The 19,503-nt window shown below is 42.4% G+C and overlaps 2 protein-coding genes across 3 annotated transcripts in view; both read left to right on the forward strand.

Moving 5' to 3' along the window:
• The window catches only part of DAPK2 (death associated protein kinase 2), a 47,742-nt gene extending 31,621 nt beyond the window's left edge, over positions 1–16,121 (forward strand). Inside the window, exons 7-12 of one of the 2 annotated variants that reach the window (XM_074880828.1) lie at positions 609–635; positions 4,297–4,449; positions 5,530–5,575; positions 11,995–12,084; positions 12,261–12,341; positions 12,884–16,121. In XM_074880828.1, the coding sequence (XP_074736929.1) occupies positions 609–635; positions 4,297–4,449; positions 5,530–5,575; positions 11,995–12,084; positions 12,261–12,341; positions 12,884–12,958 (472 nt within the window). In that variant the 3' untranslated portion in view covers positions 12,959–16,121. Of the gene's footprint in view, positions 1–608; positions 636–4,296; positions 4,450–5,529; positions 5,576–6,468; positions 8,149–11,994; positions 12,085–12,260; positions 12,342–12,883 lie in introns of those variants that run through there. The other variant, XM_074880827.1, reaches the window with a different exon arrangement.
• Positions 16,122–16,807: 686 nt separating this feature from the next.
• Positions 16,808–19,503, forward strand: part of HERC1 (HECT and RLD domain containing E3 ubiquitin protein ligase family member 1) — a 136,299-nt gene continuing 133,603 nt past the window's right edge. Inside the window, exon 1 of the mRNA XM_074880966.1 lies at positions 16,808–16,920. The gene's annotated coding sequence lies outside the window, so the exon portion shown is untranslated. The remainder of the gene's footprint in view (positions 16,921–19,503) is intronic.

Raw genomic sequence — 19,503 nt, forward strand, 5'->3', positions numbered from 1 at the left:
TATGGTGCAACAAATTAAAAACAAAACAAAAAACTTAAGTGCAGTTACTAACTCTTTGTTCTGTCTTTCTGTTTTTATGCATTCTTTTTAATTAAAAGATAAGCATTTAATTTCTGCAAAATTACAGTGAAAAACTTTACTGATGGCAGTTATAGAGTTAACAGTTTGCCACTGTCCACTGCAGAGGAGCACTCTTAAAAGAAAACATGTTCCTGCAGTGCTTGTGACAGCTTTATTTATTTATAAGAGCACTGCATGCAGAGGAGACCTGCGTACTAATCTGATCTGCTGAGAAGGCAGGCAAAAGAAGTCACCCCAAATAAAACATCCTTGCTTCTGTTTCTTTGTATTACTGATGTGTACTGTAGTAAATAACTGCCGAAGTAGAAATACATAAAAAGACTTGAAATATCCCCATTACTTTTAAGTTATATGTAAAATTCACATTTTCCCTGAAACACCATTCTTTGAGAGAGATTAGCAGTTATCTGAACCCGCAATGATGCTCCTGCCTATATAGCAGCTACTATTGACTTTTGCATATGGTGTACCTTAAGAAGAATACAGGTCATGTAGAACTCCTGCAATTAATCTCCTTTGTCTTTCAGGAGCATAGGAGTCATCACCTACATACTGTGAGTACTATAGATTCACTCCTGTAGAAGTGTTCCTAAAGGTCGTTTGTACTAGTATGAAACACCTCTTCCCTTTAGTCATTTAAGAAAGGAGCTGCACACATGGAGTGGGCAGTGGTTTATCTAATGGGCAAATGTTACCCTGCAGCCTTCTCAAGTTTAAAATAAGGGGTAGAAGAAGAGGGGCATTCTGAGCAGACGAAGAACAAGCATCTCTAGCATCACCAGGCATTTCTGCTTCTTATGGGACCTCATCAGCTCCAAGTGGTAGAAGATGGAAAAGCCCAAGCATATTGGTTGCTCGGAGAAGGGCTGTGAGCTACCAGTGTGTGGAGAGAATAGAAATAGCAAGTATAATAGTACCATTTACAAAGTGAGTTGTTTCAGGTAAACAGGGAAGTTTTAATTTGCTTGTAAAGGCAGCAGTCTAGATTACTATGTGTAAATACAGTCACTCATATTCAAAAAGGTGAATTTGAGCTGGGATAGGAGCAGAGAAGTTGACCCTGGGAACTGAGAATTCATCATACAGGAGGAAAAATGGCTTCTTAAAGCCGGTAAAGCAAAGGCTGGTTGGGAGTATCATTGCAGTCAGTAGGCACAAGGGAAAATAAAGACATACTTTTTAGAAGAGAAGCGTGTGAACTGGGGATGAACAAATAAAAGTAGGAAATTATGACAAGCTCAAACTCTCAAAGAAATGAGGTTCTGTGAACAACTTGGGGACAAGCAGTTGAGAGAGTTTTAAGATGGAGCTTGACAGTTTATGAAACTGCTTGTGTGACAACGGATGCATGCAGTGGAGGGGCAGCACCTGTTTCTGCAAGAATTCTTTCCTCTGGTTTGATATGAGAGTTACAGAAGTGGTCAGGCATCCTTGGACCTAACTGGTTCCCTTGAAATCAAGCTCCTGTGACTGCTGGGGAACAGTTCATGGTGGATACAGCACGCTTGGATATGCCTCTCCCTAACATTCCTACCCTGGGCTTCTGCTGTTCCTTGTGACTCTCAGAGGACTAACTTGCTGCCAAACTTAAAGAAGGTGCATTCTAGCATTAAAGGGATTTGCTTTACGCAGCTCAGGGCTCAGTACGAGTATGGAGGCTTGAAGGGGAGAGATTGTCTTTTCAGGATGGAAAATGTAGTGGAATTAAATCCACTCTTGGGCTATATTCCATGGCTTAGGCCCCAAAGCCTGTAAAAGAGCTATGGTCTGAGAAATCAGAATCAGTCCAACGAAGTCCCTTCTGTCCTGTGGTGCAGAAGAAGATAGGGATACTTGTTGAGCACAAGCTCAGGTAAGGGGGTTTAAAATATTGTCCAGACCCTTGCCTTTTATCAGCACTCTGGTCTTCAGTGACATGTACACTTGACAGGACATTAAACTTTGTAAATTGCTGTTTATGTGTGTTCATAAATGATGAGAGGAAAACTTAAAAGTTGAAGATAAGCAGTTGGAAATACTTACCATGCAATTGCAGAGATGCACAGCTCTCGAGGTTTTCCTGTTTCATTCAGAGTTCTGTCCTGGGGGGCAGAATAATGAAGTGGGTTTCTGTACTGTATCCAGTGTAGGAGAGCTGTTTTACCTGACTGGCTACTAATGACTGCCATGGTAATTAAAGCTGAAAATTGTCTTCCTACAAATGATCAGCAAAGAGCATGCTTTTTATGATGGGAGGGGTCAGCTTGCATGATATGCTATGTACTAGAAATGTGTATGCCTTTAGTATTGCCTGTTAATTTTAAAGCCTTTTGTTCTGAAGAATTCTGAATAAATGGGGTGTGTTGAATGATACTGCCTACTTTAGCAAACGTGGCAGCAACCAAATGGATGCCCTCGTGAGGTGCAGAGAACAAAATGCCTACAAGTTCTTAATTCAGTAACCAGTGGAGTGATTCAGTGGGTTGTAAGGGCGAAGTCTTTATTACTGAGGTCTGCTGTTAGATGTTTCCCAGCAATGAGTCAGGATATGACAAAAATAATTTGCATTATGTGTTAGAATTTGAGAATCCTCCCATTTCACAGACCTCAAAACTGAGTTTCCAGATTTCAGAGGAGAATAGAGCGCTGTTGGCTTTGACTTCCAGCGAAGGGCCAGAAGGTGGAAGTACAGCTGCTTCATGGCACAGTTTTGGGAAAGGGAGAAGAAACCAAGGCTTTAGGGCAGGTTTCCAAGCTTTAGTTTTGGAACGACGCCCATGTTCTCTGGCGACGTGCCTGCTTGTAGCCTTCTTTGTGGCTAACAGAAATGGAACAAAAGGGAGTATGTAAAACCTGTTAAGAAGTGAGATCGACTGTGGCTTATGGGGTGAAATTTACTGCATCAAAGACAACTGGAGGACCTCACTGTGCCTTGCTGTGTCAGCTGCTTTGGTGTCATTGTATGATTGTAGAGGGAAACACTTTATGTGCTCAAATTTTTATTCTGTGGATAAAACCAGATACGGTAGCTGGGGACTGGGCTGAATAGCTCAGGTGGTCCCATCTAACTTTCTGCTTACCTCCAAATTCCCAGTCAACATAGTAGTGGCAATACACACAGTGTAAAAGGTCTGTTGAGCAGGATCATGTAAGCAAGCAGTTTAGTATTCAAAACCTCCATTTAGATCCTAGGAGTTTGCTGCAGTCCTGTTTTGAGCCTGTTGCATCCTGAAACTATGCTATCAAAGTTAGACATAATAGATAAGCATAATAATAGCCCAGAAGATTTTAAAAAAGGGATGAGATCAATTTTCTTGGTATAAATAACATTTTCTGTAAACCAGACTTTTGCGAGGCAGCATCCCTGTGGATTGGAGAAGGGGAGGGGAGTGAAAGCAGGGCAGGAGGAGTCTGCAGTGAATCTGTTCTAACACTTGAGTTTTATGGAGCAGAGATAAATAGTCATCAGAGATGAAGGTCATCAGTCTCAGCTGAGAGATAGGCAAAGCAGGATGAAAGCTTTTTCTAAGTAAAGATTGCTGAATGGCATTTTATTATGATGATGTCTCCATTATATCCTTGCAGTTGGAGCAGAGTGCCAACAGAATGAAATTTTGCATTGTTCAGAAGCAGTTGGATTTTATTGCAGCCAATGTCCTTTTGTTTGTGGATTCCTTTTAATGAGCATCATGGCCCTACCTCTCTGACAGGCTTGGCCCTAGGCAAAGCCATGCATCTGACTTCCGATCACACTTTGTATTTTGGTTCCAGCTGAGAAAGGTCTCTTGGCCAAACCCACTGTGCAGGGAACTTGCCAGTATCTTTGCAGACAGAAAAGCAGTAGAGGCAGGACTTTTCCTACCCAAAGAAGATCTAAAGAAACACTACTTCATCAGCTTGAAGCCGATAGAAGCTTCTGTCTGATAGCATTTGTGGGTTCACAGGGATAGAGACTTTCCTCAGCTGAAGCTTTTTCTTGTTTGATTAGCAGTGACTTCAATGTGCATTTCTATCTGTGTGTACGCATTAGTGCTGCACTAGAGACTTTCAAGATGAGTCTGATTTGTAACCACAGATGTAGTGAGCCAAAGCTGGGCCTGTTATTTTCCACGTGGCATGCTGCTACAACATGAGATCCACAAATATCCTGAGCGTATGTTACACAGTCACTGTAATTTCATTAGGGGACCTCTGCTGCTTATTTTTCCAGTTGATTATTCTTTCTGGCTTATCTAGGCTTAGTGGTGCATCGCCTTTCCTTGGAGAAACTAAACAAGAAACGCTTGCCAACATCACAGCTGTGAATTATGAATTTGATGAAGAATTTTTCAGCAATACCAGTGATCTGGCAAAAGATTTTATTCAGAAACTCCTGGTGAAAGATACACGGTAAGAAGGGTCCATTTGTCTCCTAAGATAAGCCTGGTGAAACATCCTGAAGAGTAATCTGCAAAGCTTTCCCTGCAGCGTATATTGCCCTTCAAGAGCAAGACAGGAGAATGCTGCTGTGCCCCTAGTTAATGGCTGCACCCAGAAATCCTAAGAAAAGGAACCAAATCTCCTTAGTTAAATTTCACTTTCAGGGCTAAATTCTCACCTGAGTCAAGCTGATACAATACAGCGTAGGTGAAAGGCTGAAAATGGTGCACAAAATCTCTAGTTCAGGGTAACTACCACTCCAGTATTTCAGTCTATTATGAACTACTTGCAAAGTGGTGACATGATCCCAGAATATGCTCCTAGTGGTGCAAGAGCAGAGAAATTTTCACATGTGCTCACAGTGGAATTGTTCCGAAAGTCTCTTTGCATGTGTTGCAATCACCTGAAATTTGCATGACAGCTATGCAGATCTTTATTCCCAGTTTATAGGAACCACAGACTTTTTTTTTAGTTTTTCTTGTTTTTAATAAAGTGCGTGCGGAAGTAGCATCTCCTTTCCTGTAGTCATATTTGTCCTGGAGGGAAGTCAGGTGCTTGCAGTTCCTTCTGATGGCTTCATCAGGGGAGAAAATAGGTATTAGAGAGAAAGAGGCAAGCTGTTCAGTCAAGATTTCTGAAAATCCTTGGGCCTTAGAATAGACTAGAGTAGGTGGGGGTTTGATGAGAGATTTGCACAGGTCTAGCAACCTCCTTTCAAGAAAGGACAAGTCAGTGATACTGGTATTTGTCCCATGTGCAGAGACGGTCCCTGTGCAATGCTGCATTTCTGCCTTTGATTCTCAGTGCTCTTAATGTGTTGTTCACCAAACTGCCACAATGCAGAAGGAAGTTGGGATTGATCAGAGCGATTACTAAGCTACACACAAGCAGTATGCCTCATGGAGAAAGATAACCCTGAAATTTGAGAGTTAGTTCTGGCATTATCTTTATAAATGCTTCATACAAAGCCTGGGAGAAGTGCAGGTCAATGGGCTTGTGTACCAGATATTTCTGATTCAAGACTGTTTTTTTTGTGGTGTTGTTTTTTAGGAAACGGCTTACAATTCAGGAAGCTCTGTCTCATCCGTGGATAACGGTAAGACTGAATAAAGACAGGTGTTTTACCATGAGCAAAGCAGAAACAATATTCTCACTCTTATTGGTGTGTTAAATGGAAAAATGCCCTCTAGGTACTTAGAGACCCTAGGTGTCTTAAAGAGATGCACTGGGAAGAAATTGGTGGGATCTGACTAAATCCTTGGATTTCTGCATATGACTTCTTTTATTATCATAACTCTCAAAAAGAGGGGGACAAAGCTTTGATGTTTGTTGCACATTACAGTATCCTGTGTCAGACTGGGCTTTGCATTTTTCCATCCTCCTTTGTTTGCATGGACATATACTACGTGTTGGGTTTAGAGCTTTCTTGAGTTGGGAGTTGACTACAGCCAATGTGGAAAATGCAATTTCTCTCAAGATACAACTGCTGTACCAATTGTGCTGATTTGCTTAAATTTGTGTGTCTGTATGTATTTTTTCATCATAAAGATTGCTTGCTTTTGTGGATAAGTCTCTTATTGAAAATACATTTAGCTAATCTCAGCATGACTAATGAGGATTAAATTCAGTTTTTCTTTGCATTGCACAAAACATTAACTGGAGTTTTCAGGACTATTGTTTTTCCTCTTACAAATATTGATAGCTTTGAGACTGTTAACTGCTAAAAATTAACATGAAAATAAATTGTGGCCCTGTTATTCACACTTATCACATCGGAATGAATGCACGTCACTTGTCATTTGGTTTTGGGTTTGTGTGTTTGTTGGTTTTTTTCCTTTTAATCAAATGCATGAAGGAAGATTGTGAAAGCAGAGAATCTTCCCCGCATTGTGGAAGTTCAGGCTGTATCCTTTGTGTAGAGTTTTTGAATTACTGCACTGTCTTTAAAATGTTCAGTAATATTGGTTCCTCTGTCTGACGACTCACCAGCTGAAAGAAGAAGCAAAAGTCCAAGAAAACAAGAAGGTTGAGAACACACAGCTGAAGACAAAACGCCTGAGAGAGTACACCATAAAGTGCCATTCGAGTATGCCTCCCAACAATACCTACATCAACTTTGAGCGCTTTGCCCGGGTAGTAGAAGACATTTCACTTATGGAACGGGGTTTCAGCACTTTGGCTGCATCCCACGATTCCGTGCAGGAGGACATTGATGCTCTGGTTTCCATTTATAATGAGAAAGAAGCTTGGTATAAAGAAGAGAATGAAAGCGTGAGACACAAGCTATCTCAGCTGAAGTATGAATACCGTAAAATTGAATCCCTGAAAAGACATCTACAAGATGATATCAAGACTGTAAGCACTAGTCTTACAGGCATAACCGGGAAGTATGCTGATCTGCAGAGTCAGTATGAATCTCTCAGTCAAGAACTTTCTGAGGAACTCAAGTGGATACAGGATTTAATGAGTAGTTTCCAACTGGAAAATGAAGCCTGTGTGAATGGAAACTTTGACTCTGTTTTCAACAAAGATATTAATGAATCATTAATTGAACTGTTAAATAGATCTCGCTGTGAAGAATTCCTTGCAGGGTTGAATCTTGATGTAGCAGAATCAAATCAGTAATGTTATAGATCAGGTTAGGTGCAGGGTTTGCTGCCTGTTTCAATGTAGAGCAGTTTAAGAAGTTCATTGTGTAGATTCTACACAAAAACATCATCTAGAACTAAAATAGAAATTCTGATGTGTTGAACAAGGTGCTGACCAAAAGTGTAAACTGCCAGTGGTTTGTAGTGTGGGAGTTTTTTTCCCACGTTTGGTGTCTGAATTTACAGGAACTAGATTATCACAGTGGTATGGACACATCTAACCCTACAGCCTTTTGCATTGCCTATATCATACTACTTCATGTATTACAGTTCCTGAAAATTACTAAGTAATTAACGTGGAATAAAGAGTAGGTCAGTAGAATCTGAGCGCTTGGAAACTAATAAAAATCTCATGATAGCATCTTTGGCTAGGTGAAGGAAGCAGTCATTCTGTAGGCAGTTCTGTAGACCGTATGAGAGAAATATTTGCAAAGGTTAAATCTGTCCTATAAAACCAAGTAAATGGTGTAGTAATTTAACATTTAGCTAGTACTGTGGGAATTCTCTCTGAAATGGCTGCTGATGAAGAAAAGTTAGGACTATTTTTTAGGCCTGTTATGCAGGGTGAAATCTTTTACCATTGAAGGTGTTAGCTGTTGATTAATGCTTTAGTTTAAAGTTCAGCTAAGTTTCCTGTCCTATACCAATGAAATCCTATTCAAAAGACATAACTGGGCACTTGTAATGAACTGATGAAATAACTGTGTATGTAATTTTACAGTGCAAATATTAATTTGTGAGTGATAAGTGATAACATAGACCTCTACTTTGCTTTCTTCAGTAAGGAAGATGACAAAGCTACAACTAATTTAATCTGTGGTGTGGGATTTGAGACTAGTGTTCTTGCTGTGAAGATTTTTTTTTTTTTCTTAAGTTTTAGGAAGTAAAAGAAAAGTTGACCCCAATTTGAATCATGCCCTGCTGTCTTGTATTTCAAAGGAGTCATTTGATTATACTGTATTAATACGCACAGATGTACCCATCTTGGTTTTGGACACAATAAATAGTTATTTATGCAGGATGCAATTGTTCCCTGATTGTATGGTTAGTGACTGAAAAAGAGATGTCAAGCTTCTGTGTGCTGAAAAGAGTTGCCAGCCTAGGTTCTGCAGCTAGTTTAGAGCCCCTTTGCTTAGCTGTGTGAATTTGCTGCAAGGTGACTGTTACGCAGCTACAGGAATCAGTGGGATAGTAGCCAGGCATCCCTGCATCACTGCTCAAGTCCATCTAGAGTGGATTTTTTTATATATAATAGAGTATGTTTTTCACTGCCCAGCTTTCCTTCTCCTTTTCCAGAAAAGTGAATGGCATAGCTAAATTGAGCTGTTGTTGTTCATAACATTATTAAGAATAATGTTTCCTACTTACAGATAAAAAGATAAAATCACATTCTCATCCTGTTTGTGTAGACTACAGTGGACCAATCACTACCATTTCCTCATAAAGATGAGCAGAGGCTGGTGAAAATTCAGAGTTCTGAAAACAATTATTCAGTAGGGGGTATTGCTCTTCCTGTCATTGTACTTGGTGGAGGATGGAAACTGGATGTGCTTTCTGTGGCATCTTTCTTTGCACAAGATGTAAAAATTTCAAAAGCTCTGAAATAGTGTAGATAGCCAGGAGATGTCCCTAGCAAGCTGGCATTGATGGCTGGGGAGAATTGGGCTCAACTGTTGACAAATAGTATTGAGAGTTTTACTTGTGTCCATTTTTTATTCTCTGGGAATGCTTCAGCCGTCACTTCTGCAGGTTCCTTTGAGCTCGAAGGCCCACAGTACTGTCTGGGGGAACCAGATATTTCATGAGGGAAGTTCTAATTCTTGAAAAGTGACTTAAAGCCCACTGGGAGTTAATATCTGCAGAAAGGACTCTCAAGAAAGAGAGTCTGCCATCCCTCAGCCATGATCTCATATTCTCTGTTCATGTAGATTTTCTTTATGAACAAATGCACTGTCATGATGAGAAGGAATGTTAAATGAGGCCACTCTGTTCCTGAGCGTGTTTGGATGAGGTTAATATTGTTGTGACTCAGTCCTTGAGGCTAGTGCTCTCTGAGCTGAAGGAGGTCACTGACATACTGCTTTTGAGAAGATATTCTGATGATTGAGAAAATGACAAGGTCACTGGTTTGCAGGCTGTTTAGAAATTGAGAGGTAGTTATTACTTAGGAGTACTGTGAAGTGAGCTATTTTGATTCGGTGATGGTTCTACTGCTGAAAGGGCACTTGGAAATTTTTCATGATGATTGTACAGCTGACATTTAGCCAGTGACATTATTTCCACTTCAAATTGATTTCTAGTCACTGTATTGTTGCACCATGCTAGCCATTTGCAGCATGAGGAAATGATATTTAATTCTTAAATTTCCCACTTCTGTTGTATGCAAATGGTGTATTATATCTAAGTGAGAAAGAGGCCTAGCTGATACCTTGGCTCCTTGAATTCCTGCTGAGATATCTGCACAAATGCTATACCTATAGCATTTTATGAGAAAAGCAATTTTGTTGTCTCAAACATTATCAATTATTTTGCTGAAAAAAAAAGTTTAAATCCTCACTGATGTGTCTTCCGTTCTCCTTTGGTACTCTTGCTTCTTGAGGTGTCTGGCTTGGTAGTTGGATTCCGGTTCAGTGGAAATATTTCTGGTTATCCACCTCCTACATATGCAGATCAGAAGTGCTGAAATGGTTGTCACTCCATAAACTCTATAATCTTTGGAGGGTTAATTCCTGGCCTGTCTCTCTTCACTTTTACAGATCCAGTTTTGAGCTTTTTTCTTCCCCCTCGATCTGTCAGATACAGTTTTCTGGTCTATGCAAATTTTGATGTGGTTTTGGAGTTCAAAGGTGCTTCATTTTCAGAAGGACTGTGTCAGGGTTAGCGGAACATCTGTTTCTTAACACCAGACTGGCATCCAAAAATTTTAGGCACATGTCTGAATTCTGAGATAGATAGATAGATATATTTCTTCCTATTTTTCCATAGGTATTGCAGTCCTTTCTTCATATATTTATTGCCAGGGTATCAATTTCTTGTGCTGTCACACTCTGGGTATGGTTAAAGGACAAAGACTGAGTTTTTTCAGATATGCTGTAGCGTGTACCCTCATCATTAATACTAAGTGACAGCTACCTTTTTCCCATTTTATTATGGTGATGTCAGCTAAACATACTGGAGTGAGTTTGATGGAATGCTGTGAAAATGCTTAAGGGATTGGAGTATCTGTCAAAGGGGGAGAGGCCAAGAGAGCTGGGATTGTTTAGTGTCAAAAAGAGAAGTCTAGAGGGGGGGATCTTCTGAATCTGTATAAATATGTGGTGGAATGGAGTAAAAATGGAGCCAGGCTCTCCTCAGTGGTATCCAGTGACAGGACGAGAGGCAACAGGCAGAAACTGAAATAAAGAAATTCTATTTAAACATTAAAAAAAGCAAACAAACATGTTTACTAAAGGAGCGGTCAAACACTGGAACATGTTGCCCAGAGGGGTTGTGGAGTCTCCATCCTTTGAAACCCAAGTGGGATGTGGTCCTGGGCAAGCTGCAGTAGCTGACCCTGCCCTGAGCAGGGGATTGGACTAGATGATCTCCAGAGGCCCCTTCCGGACTCAGCTGTTCTGTGGTTCCTGGTGAGTCCAATGTTGACCAAAGCTGGCCATGGATTTACTTTCCTTGGGCCACCTTCTGATTTTGCTTGGGATCTGTCAGTCTCAGACTAATTGCAGAAGGTTGCTCACAGTGGTAGGTTACCTGAGACTTCCTGAGATTTTGATAAGCAGACAGGGTTTTATCAACCAGCTTTGTGAGACACAGGAAGAGGCCTAGCTACTGACTTGTACCAGTTTAATATTTGGGTAGAGTGCAGCTGGTGCTCTCTGAAGGTATTTCACGTTCACATGAATTCACATGTTCTCCATCTTCAGATCTGAAATGACTGCCTCAAACTTACTTATGATGTTTAAAACAGCCTGGTAAAAGAACAACCTGTAAAAACACAGTTCAGAAAAAAATGTGCTGGAATAAAAAAAAAATGTGCTGGAATAAAATGAAGAACCAAATGCTGGAAGTTAGGAAAGGGCCCCAATGTATCTTTGGTTTTAAAATATCCTTGCAAAGGGCAAAATATGAAAAATTGTGTCTGAAAATTTAGAAGGTAGCACGGGACCTAACAGTGTGATGATGCTGGGTTTAGTCCTATTCTGTTGTGATTTCTAGCCAGCATGTGCAAATCCCTGAGCAGCAGTGTGCTGCAGTGCCGCTGGTGTGTTGACAACAGCTCCATCTCCTTTCTGTCAGGCCTCTGTGGAACCTTTGCGTTCCTCTCCTAATACCTTTCATTAGGACCAGCTGCTCAGTCCAGAGAAAATGGAGATGGTGCAGGTGTGCACTGAGAAGCACCTTAGCAACTTCACAAACTGCAAGTGTTGCCTTAGCACCCTCTAGCATCCCCTTAGTTACCTCCCTTGTTTAAGTCTGTTCCCAGACTTTTTGTTTTTTGTGTGGATCATTATGAAGGCTGAAGGCAGAAGTGGAGGCTGGAGCAAAGTCCATGCCATGCGATAACACCTTTTGTGCCAGGTCGAGTGGCTAGAAAGGGGCATCAGTGGAACTTCTCCAAACAATTTTGTGTGCAGGGCCAAGTGTGAGCGCTGACTGTATGCTAGTTTTCGGATTTTGTTTGAGATCAAAGAGGTCCTGTCCAGGCCCGGGGCGGACTAGATTTAAGTATTTTTCTTCTGCTTTTACTTGTATGAATCCACAGCTTCCCCAGACAGTATTCTTTTCAGCCAGCTCCAGAGCACATGAAGAATCTTGTGTATTTTATACGCCAAAGGGAGCCAAGCAATAAAATTGCTCTCTTATCTTTCAGCCAGTGGACAAGCGACAGGCTTTGGTTCGGCAAGCATCTGTTGTTAACATGGAAAACTTCAAAAGGCAATATGCTAGAAGGCGATGGAAGGTACGACAGCGGGCCTTTAATCCTTCTCATGTAAGGCTTCCCAAGCCTGTTGGGATCAGAGGGCAAGAAAGAGCTTGAATGTAAAATTCTAGTACACAGTAGATAAATGAAATGTGTCTGGATGTGTCTGCACTGCATATGTGTGGTCAAATACTCATTCTTCCCTCTCTCCGTAGCTTTCTTACCGTATTGTCTCATTGTGCAACCACTTATCTCGTTCGCTGGTGAAAAAGGTCCTGATAGAAGATGAAAGTTTGGTAGGTACATTTCTCAAATGGGAAGAAGAGAAGGACCAATTATACTGTGCAGTGATTTTTGCTGTCCTTGTATGTTTGCACAGCCCAACAGGGTGGTAATGGTTTAGAGTGGGAAACCAGACGGAACTGTGGCATCCCTAGTGTGTCTTTAATGCTGCTGTTAAGTTGTGTTACTGTGACAGAAATGTTGGGCAAGGAGAACTGGTGACTCTATAAACCCTTTAGGTGCTAGCCACGTCTGTTCTGTAAAGGAGCAGCATGGAGGCTGCAGGTTATGTTTGGATACCATAGCACTGAGGGTGCTGTCTGACTGAGAAATGAGCCATTGTGGAGAGAGCCTGCGCTGCTGCTGCTCTTGTGCCCAGCTGTCTGATGGAGGGTGGGGACCCCTGCGGTGCATGTGACCTTCTGGAATGAAACTCTGAGATTTCTGTTAGTTCTGCTTTTCTCAATAGATGATACACTAATAAGATTAGAATATCGTGTTTAGGAACATGGTATCTCATTTACGTGACTGAAACATTGTGGCCCTTCTATTTCAGAGAAACTGTGAAAGTGACAGTGAGGATCTTCCACAAAGAAAAGCCACTCATCAGAGGAGAAGCAGCATATCTTAATGTAACGAGAATTCCACAAGCAGGAGACAGAGAAAACTTTCATCCTTGCTGAAAAAAGCAGTCCTGGCAGCAGACTTCGACTTCTGGTCTGAATTCCTGGTATGATGCTTCTCACTTCTCAAACTATACCAACAGCTGGATGATGTTACTAAATGCCTACTGAGCATTTTAGAAAACTGGCTATCCAGATTCCCAGGGGAATGCCACAGCACAAGCACTGTTTGGAGTTTTTCTACATGTTGAGCGTCTCAGTGGTACTTCAATCAACTTGTGATACCAACTGCACTCAGGACGTAGGGTTTCTACTGATGTGCTTTTACTGCAGAATTCACATTCCGCGTAATGATTAAGAGTGTGCATTATTATACCAGTCAGGGAAACTGTTATTGAGTCTTAGGAAAAATTTTTAATACAATTTTTATATTTGTTAATAGCATAAATATTTGATGGCAGATATCTTGACAGATTTTGTTAGCTGTGTGCAGTACTCTGTTATTACTGTCACTGAAGATAAAATTATAGTGCCATTACATATCATAACCTTGATTTCATGAACCTAGCAATGAACAGTTCTGTACTGCAATAAGAATATGCTCTGGCCATTGTCTCTGGCTGAAGACTTAACTGCCGTTGTCAATTTGAGTACAACTGATTGTGGCCACTGAGAGGATGAGATAGGCCAGGGCAATTTTTGGATGAAAAGGAGAAAAAATTCTGTAGTGGCTTACATACACCCAAATACATTTTTACAGAATGATGGCAGGATGTTTCACCAAAACAGAGCACTTAGAAACCCCAGGTATATGAATGGTCTTTATCAGACTTTATTATTGTTTTAATTTATTGTTGGCAAATTGGAGATTCATTAACACCTATTTGTATAGGTGCTGTTTACATGTAACCGAAACTGCAGACATCTGTGTTTTATTCAGGGGGTTGTATACAAAATTGAGGAAGTAAGCACTTTGATATTGATGTGACGTCTTTGTGCTAGGAAGTTGCATCATTTTAACTATATAGTTTCTAAGCCAGTATTGTTCAATTGGTACCAAAAAATGTGCATAGACTAGGTTATTTTTTAAATTGAATATATCAGTTGTTAGAAGTTTGTATTTATTTTGCCATTTAATAAATTAAAAATCAGAAAGCAAGGCTACTAGAAACAAGTACGGATTGACAAGGAAACTGGTTTTGTTTGGCTTTATGGTTGTCACTTCTAGGCTGAGGTTTTAGAGCTCAGGGTGTTGAAAATTAGTATCAGGTTAATATTGCCTGGCTTCCAGTTTCTAAGAAAGAAATAAAAACACATCCTTGCTTAGGCAGAGACTAAAATGCAGTTGATGAGAAAGTATTTCTGTGAAAGGAAGGAAATGTGTAAGAAGCATTGGAGGAGAGAGGCAGAAAGTAGAATTTGAGGGAAGAAGCATAAAATGAAGGAGATAGGGGGGAAAAAAGCATTGGAGAGGAATGAGTATGAGGAGGATATGTAGGGAGCAGAGGGACTGGGAAGGTTGAAGGAAGGGAAGGTTGAAGGAAGGAAAAGAGAATGTGGGTATAGGAATTGTGGAAGCAGGAGAATTAATATTTTGGCAAATATGGCACTGCATTTTGATACTATTTATTTAATTTCCTTTCATTTCATGTCTTGTGCTGCCATAGCCTGTGACACGTGCCTGGTCAAGGGATAAGGAGCAGGAATGGGCTTCTCTTCACATTCAGTTAAAAAATGTATTTCTGAGCTTTCTGTGTAATTTTTGAGGCAGAATCCTCAAAAAGCTCTGTAATAATGTGTGTATTAAGAGGGAGCAGTAATGGGAAAAACTGTTGCTTTGGTGTCTGGATGGAATCTTTCATAAATAGAACACTAAACATATATATTTGGATAAAAAGCTGCCCAGCTTACCCACCAAATTTTGCTTCCTGCTTGCCCTGTCCCATGCATTACTATTAGTTCATTCCCTGGGCTATGGAAAACCAAATAAACTCTGAGCCAGGGGTATTTTTCTGAATTCCAGGACTTTCAAAACACCTTCAGTTTCCAAATTAAGAGTTTGCAGGATGTGTACATAAATTGCACTTCTGAAAATTAAGCCCTGGTCAAAGGAGCTGTCAGGTTTTTGCATCAGAACTGTGCTCTCACAAAGATGAGGTCGTTCTTCATTTGTAAAATCCTAGCAACTACTGAGCAGGATGAGATGCAGTAGAAAGGCAGACAGAGGAGTGCAAGGCAGTGTGGAGTTATAAGCTCCAGCTTACTCATTCTACATTAATAAAAGATGTAAGGTGGTGTGTGAACAAAGACATTGCAGGCAGCTCATAGCGTTTGGTCTTCAGTCATCTTTTTGCCCAGGTCAGCTAAGGACAGGAGTGCTGGCTTAGTCACGGAAGAGCAGCAGGGTTGGCCTTTCTCTGCGGCACTCAAGCGTTGCGTGGCTTCACGTGGCTCCCGAGTGCTGGGGCGTTCATTGCACAGAAACCACAACGAGCAGCACTCGTGTCAAGCCAAACTATTCCCTGACTGTTCCAGATAGGAGCATGCTGTGAGTGTATATAATCTCTTGTTCTCAGGACTGATGTTTGTGATTTGTTAGGAAGTTTTACAGTGTTTTCCCACATGTGGTTGTCTCTATTTATCACCCTATCTATTCCACTGAGGTGGAAATTCAGCTCTGCTTCAGGGAGGCGTGTCTCATTAAACTCTTCACAGCACTGGAGGACACCACCTCAGTGCAGGCAGTTTCATTCTTTACCATTGGTGGTTTTTGAGGAACAACCTCAAGGTTCCTTTTAATAAGGAGAGGGGGAAAAAAAAAAAGGCATGGAAGGGAGGGTGGTGGTGGGAGGGGAGATGTAGTACACTTCAGTGGAGCAGTTTATATCACAGAATTTACTTTGGTGGGGGAGAAAAAAATCTATTTTCTGTGTATTATTTTTGAGCCGTATGGAACCTGGCATAAGTGAAGTGACAGTCTGAAAAAAGCAAGTATTTTTTATTAAAATAAGACTATTTTTGTTGCTGTTTTAGCGGTGACTCTTTAAATCTGTGTGCCTATATTTTTATTAAGAGAAATACTGATTTTTATGTGCCCAGAAATAGTACAGGCACAATAGTACGAAATATATTTGTTGTTCTGATTTGCTAATAAAAGGTTACAAAGCAGGACGAGCGTCTTCTCTTTCTTTCTTTCTTTCTTTCTGTCTTCACACGCGCATCGGTCGGAGCAGGTGAGCGGGGCCGGCGGCGGGGGCCCGCGGGGTCTGTGCGGGCCGGGCTGTCCCCGCTCGGCCCCGGGCAGGCGGAGGGGACGGTGCCCGCGGCGGGGCGGGGCGGGGCGGGGCCGCCCGGCGCACGGGGGCAGGGGGCGCTCTCGCTCCCCTGACGCTGCCCCGGCCGCGGGCGGAGGCGGGAGCTGCCCCGGCGGAGCAGGTAGGCGGGTTTGCCCCACCGGGTGCGGTAGGCCGCGGCCCTCCGCCCTCCCTGCGGCGGTGGGCGGCTGAGGGGAGAGCCGGGCGGTGGCGTGCGGTGGTTCCCTGCCGGGGCCGCGGGTCGGGGCTCGGAGCCGCAGCCGCAGGTTTCAGCCCTTGGGCCGTCGAGGAGAAAATGGAGGCGCTGCTGTGAGGGGCCGCCCTCGTGCCGGCGGCCGCGTGGGGCCAGCGGGGCAGGGCGGCGCGGGTCGGGCCGGCGGCACCGAGGCCCCCTGGAGCAGCCGACACCGTTATTCCCCTCACCTGTGGTGACAGCCCGCGGGCAGCTCGGGTTAGGGGTAAGGATGGGCTCCCGGAGAAAGCAGATCAAATGGCTTTTTCAGGGGGACCGTTGTGCTGCGTGGGACTGCGGAGTAGCCGGAGAGAGCTGTTAGCCCCGTGCTGAAGCAGGAGGGGAGGTGTGATGGACCGTGCTTCCTCTTCAGGACTGAGGTCCCTGCACCGCACCCCTGTGTCCCGCAGCCTTAGGGAGTGAGGTAAGCCTGTCTCCTGACCCCAGAAGCTCTGGGCACTATTTCTGGTGTTACCTCTAGTCTGTGCTGTCTTGAATCTCTTTACTGTGCATCTGGTGACTTTTGTATTGTTCCTATCTACATTTGTATGTAGATCAGGGAAGCTGTATTTGGCAGGGAAAAAACAGGTATAGATTTAACAGTGTTCAGCTGAGAATTGAGGACTCAGAGGCATTTCTTTTACTTCTCTTCCATATGGGCACTTAATGTCTACTCTGTCTTCACATATAAACCTCAAACTTTATCAACGTCAGTGCTTGAGCAGTAGGTAGCATGTGTGTTTCAGTGAGAGGAGTTAAAAGCAGTGGTGGGCCAGATCCACCTTGTTGTTGGGCAGAGATGGCAGGGCACCATCACCTGGAGGTGATCATGAGCCTGGTGAAGTGATGTTCCAGCTGGGGCAGGAGTCGTCAGGGGGCTTGTGGGGGATGGCTGGAGCTGTACTCCAGCTGGGGTGACCAGGTGTGCTGCCCGAGGCTCAGGGGCAGAAGTTTGGTCTGGAGACAGAGCTTGGGATGTGCTGAGAACATGAAGGTTTCAGACAGGCAAGAAGTTGAGGCCCTCATCAGTGTGACTTTGCTGAGGGAAGAGTGGTTTGAGGAAAAGCCCAAGGGAGCCCTGGTGGGGTGGAGAATGGGCTTTGGCTGTGTGGCGCAGTGGGAAGGAATGGCTGACCTGGTTGTGTGTCTGGGGTGGTGTTTGCCCGGGAAGCCTGTGACTGTGCCCTATGAGCAGCATACCCCGTGTCGGAAACATGAGGCTGTGGGGTTATTCTGAGGCCTGGTAGCATGGACCTTTGTCTCTACCTGCGGCTCTGCATGCTGGAGACTTTGCTTCTCAGGTTTCTCACTGTGTCATTGCAGTTATAGTTTGCTGTTATTTTTGAGGAGTTAGGTGAAGAGACTGTCACTGAGCATTAGCTTTTTATAGCAGTTTGCTGCAACATGTGACCATCAGTCTCAGAGGTGTAACATTTTTCATATCCTACTTGGAACTCTGCTCAGTCACAGGCCTTTTTAGGGTGGGAGGTATCTGCTCAACAAAATCAAGTAAGAAAAATAGTGTCACATCAGTAGTTCCTAAAATACATTTATTTCTGAGGATGAGCCTCATGAGCTATATACGATGCTTTGTTAAAGATCATTGTTTGAGGTATCCTGTAGTAGTGTGTGAAAATTGTCTTAATACAACAACTATTTGGGAAAAAAGTGTTTAAGTAATTCAGCTGGCTTTTAAATCTTTTTGCTCTGACTACCTAAAATACGTAGTAATGTATTGGTATGAAATTTGAATTTCATTAGATTATTCTTTTAAAACATGGAAAAGCCTTTCTAAGATTTAGCTTAGAGCTTCTCATTCAGTTGATAAGGGACAGAAAATACTAAATTTTTAGTCCTACTCATGTAATTCAAGTAAGAGAAAACAATGTAAGGATGGAGTTTTGGTCTTGGTGCTGAGTCTTGTCTCAGCTCCTGCTGGGCCTTTAAAAGCTGCAGCACGTAAAGCTAAGCCCTCAGAAGTCTGCAACAAGCGAAGTCTAATTTTGAAATGTGAATGGCTCAGAGTCCATCATGAAAAGTTGGGAATATGTAATGCTATTCTCTCATCTAGAGTATTCCATTTCCCTGCATCTGCACCTGGATCAAAGCAAGAAGAAAGGCTTTTCTCAGTTAGGTGCAGGAGCGCTCTGTAAGCTAGTGGTAGTTAGAAGTCACCATTTAAAAATGCAGTGTCCCCTGCACAGCATGTATCTGTGCCTGTATTTATACTGTTACAAGTAAGGCAAATCAATGAATTAGGGACTCCATATCCTTTCTTGGTGTTTGGTTATTCTGCTGGGAAGAAATCCTACGTAGAACATCTGGAATACAAAGCAGACAGATGTGCAAGTGGAGTAGAAAGCCAGTTACTGGGGGTGGATCACTTACCAACTGTGGGCTGTCATGCCAGGGTCCAGAAGTAGACCCTGCTATTTAACAGATCTGCGACTGGGGCCTGGGGATGTGTTGTTACGTAAATGCTGGCCTGAATTTATTTATGATTAATTTTTTATTTTAAAGACTGAATTCATAGAGCTATTCCCTTTGACATGCGCAGTGTTGAAAGACAGATATACAGGAGAACATAGGATTTTCTGAAATTATTAAAGCAAAGTCACTAATTACATTGTAAGTGGGACCATGGTAAATGAAATGATTGATCAGTTAGCAGGGCGAGCTGTATAAAATGATTTTATATCTCTAGTTTTGGGCTTTCTAGAGCATGTAAGGCAATTTATGATTTTCTTGTTGAGTGTATCCTGGTGTTACTTATGGCGAAGTAAGAATAGTCAGGCACGTGGAGCTTACAAGTACCCTGACTTTTTGCCATAGTTGATAGCTTTTTTGTGATCACAGTCAGAGGAACCTGGGTAATGCTGCTTACAGGAGGGGGATCTTGTGTTTTACGTAATGTAGTCGCAGGGAGGTTGAACCAGATCTATCTTTCAGTTTTTGCTCTCTGGAGCAGTAACTGTGTGTTTCCTTCCTGTAGTTTCTCTTCCTAGTT

Source organism: Strix uralensis, chromosome 11, assembly GCF_047716275.1.
Source record: "Strix uralensis isolate ZFMK-TIS-50842 chromosome 11, bStrUra1, whole genome shotgun sequence".
Classification (NCBI taxonomy): Eukaryota; Metazoa; Chordata; class Aves; order Strigiformes; family Strigidae; genus Strix; species Strix uralensis.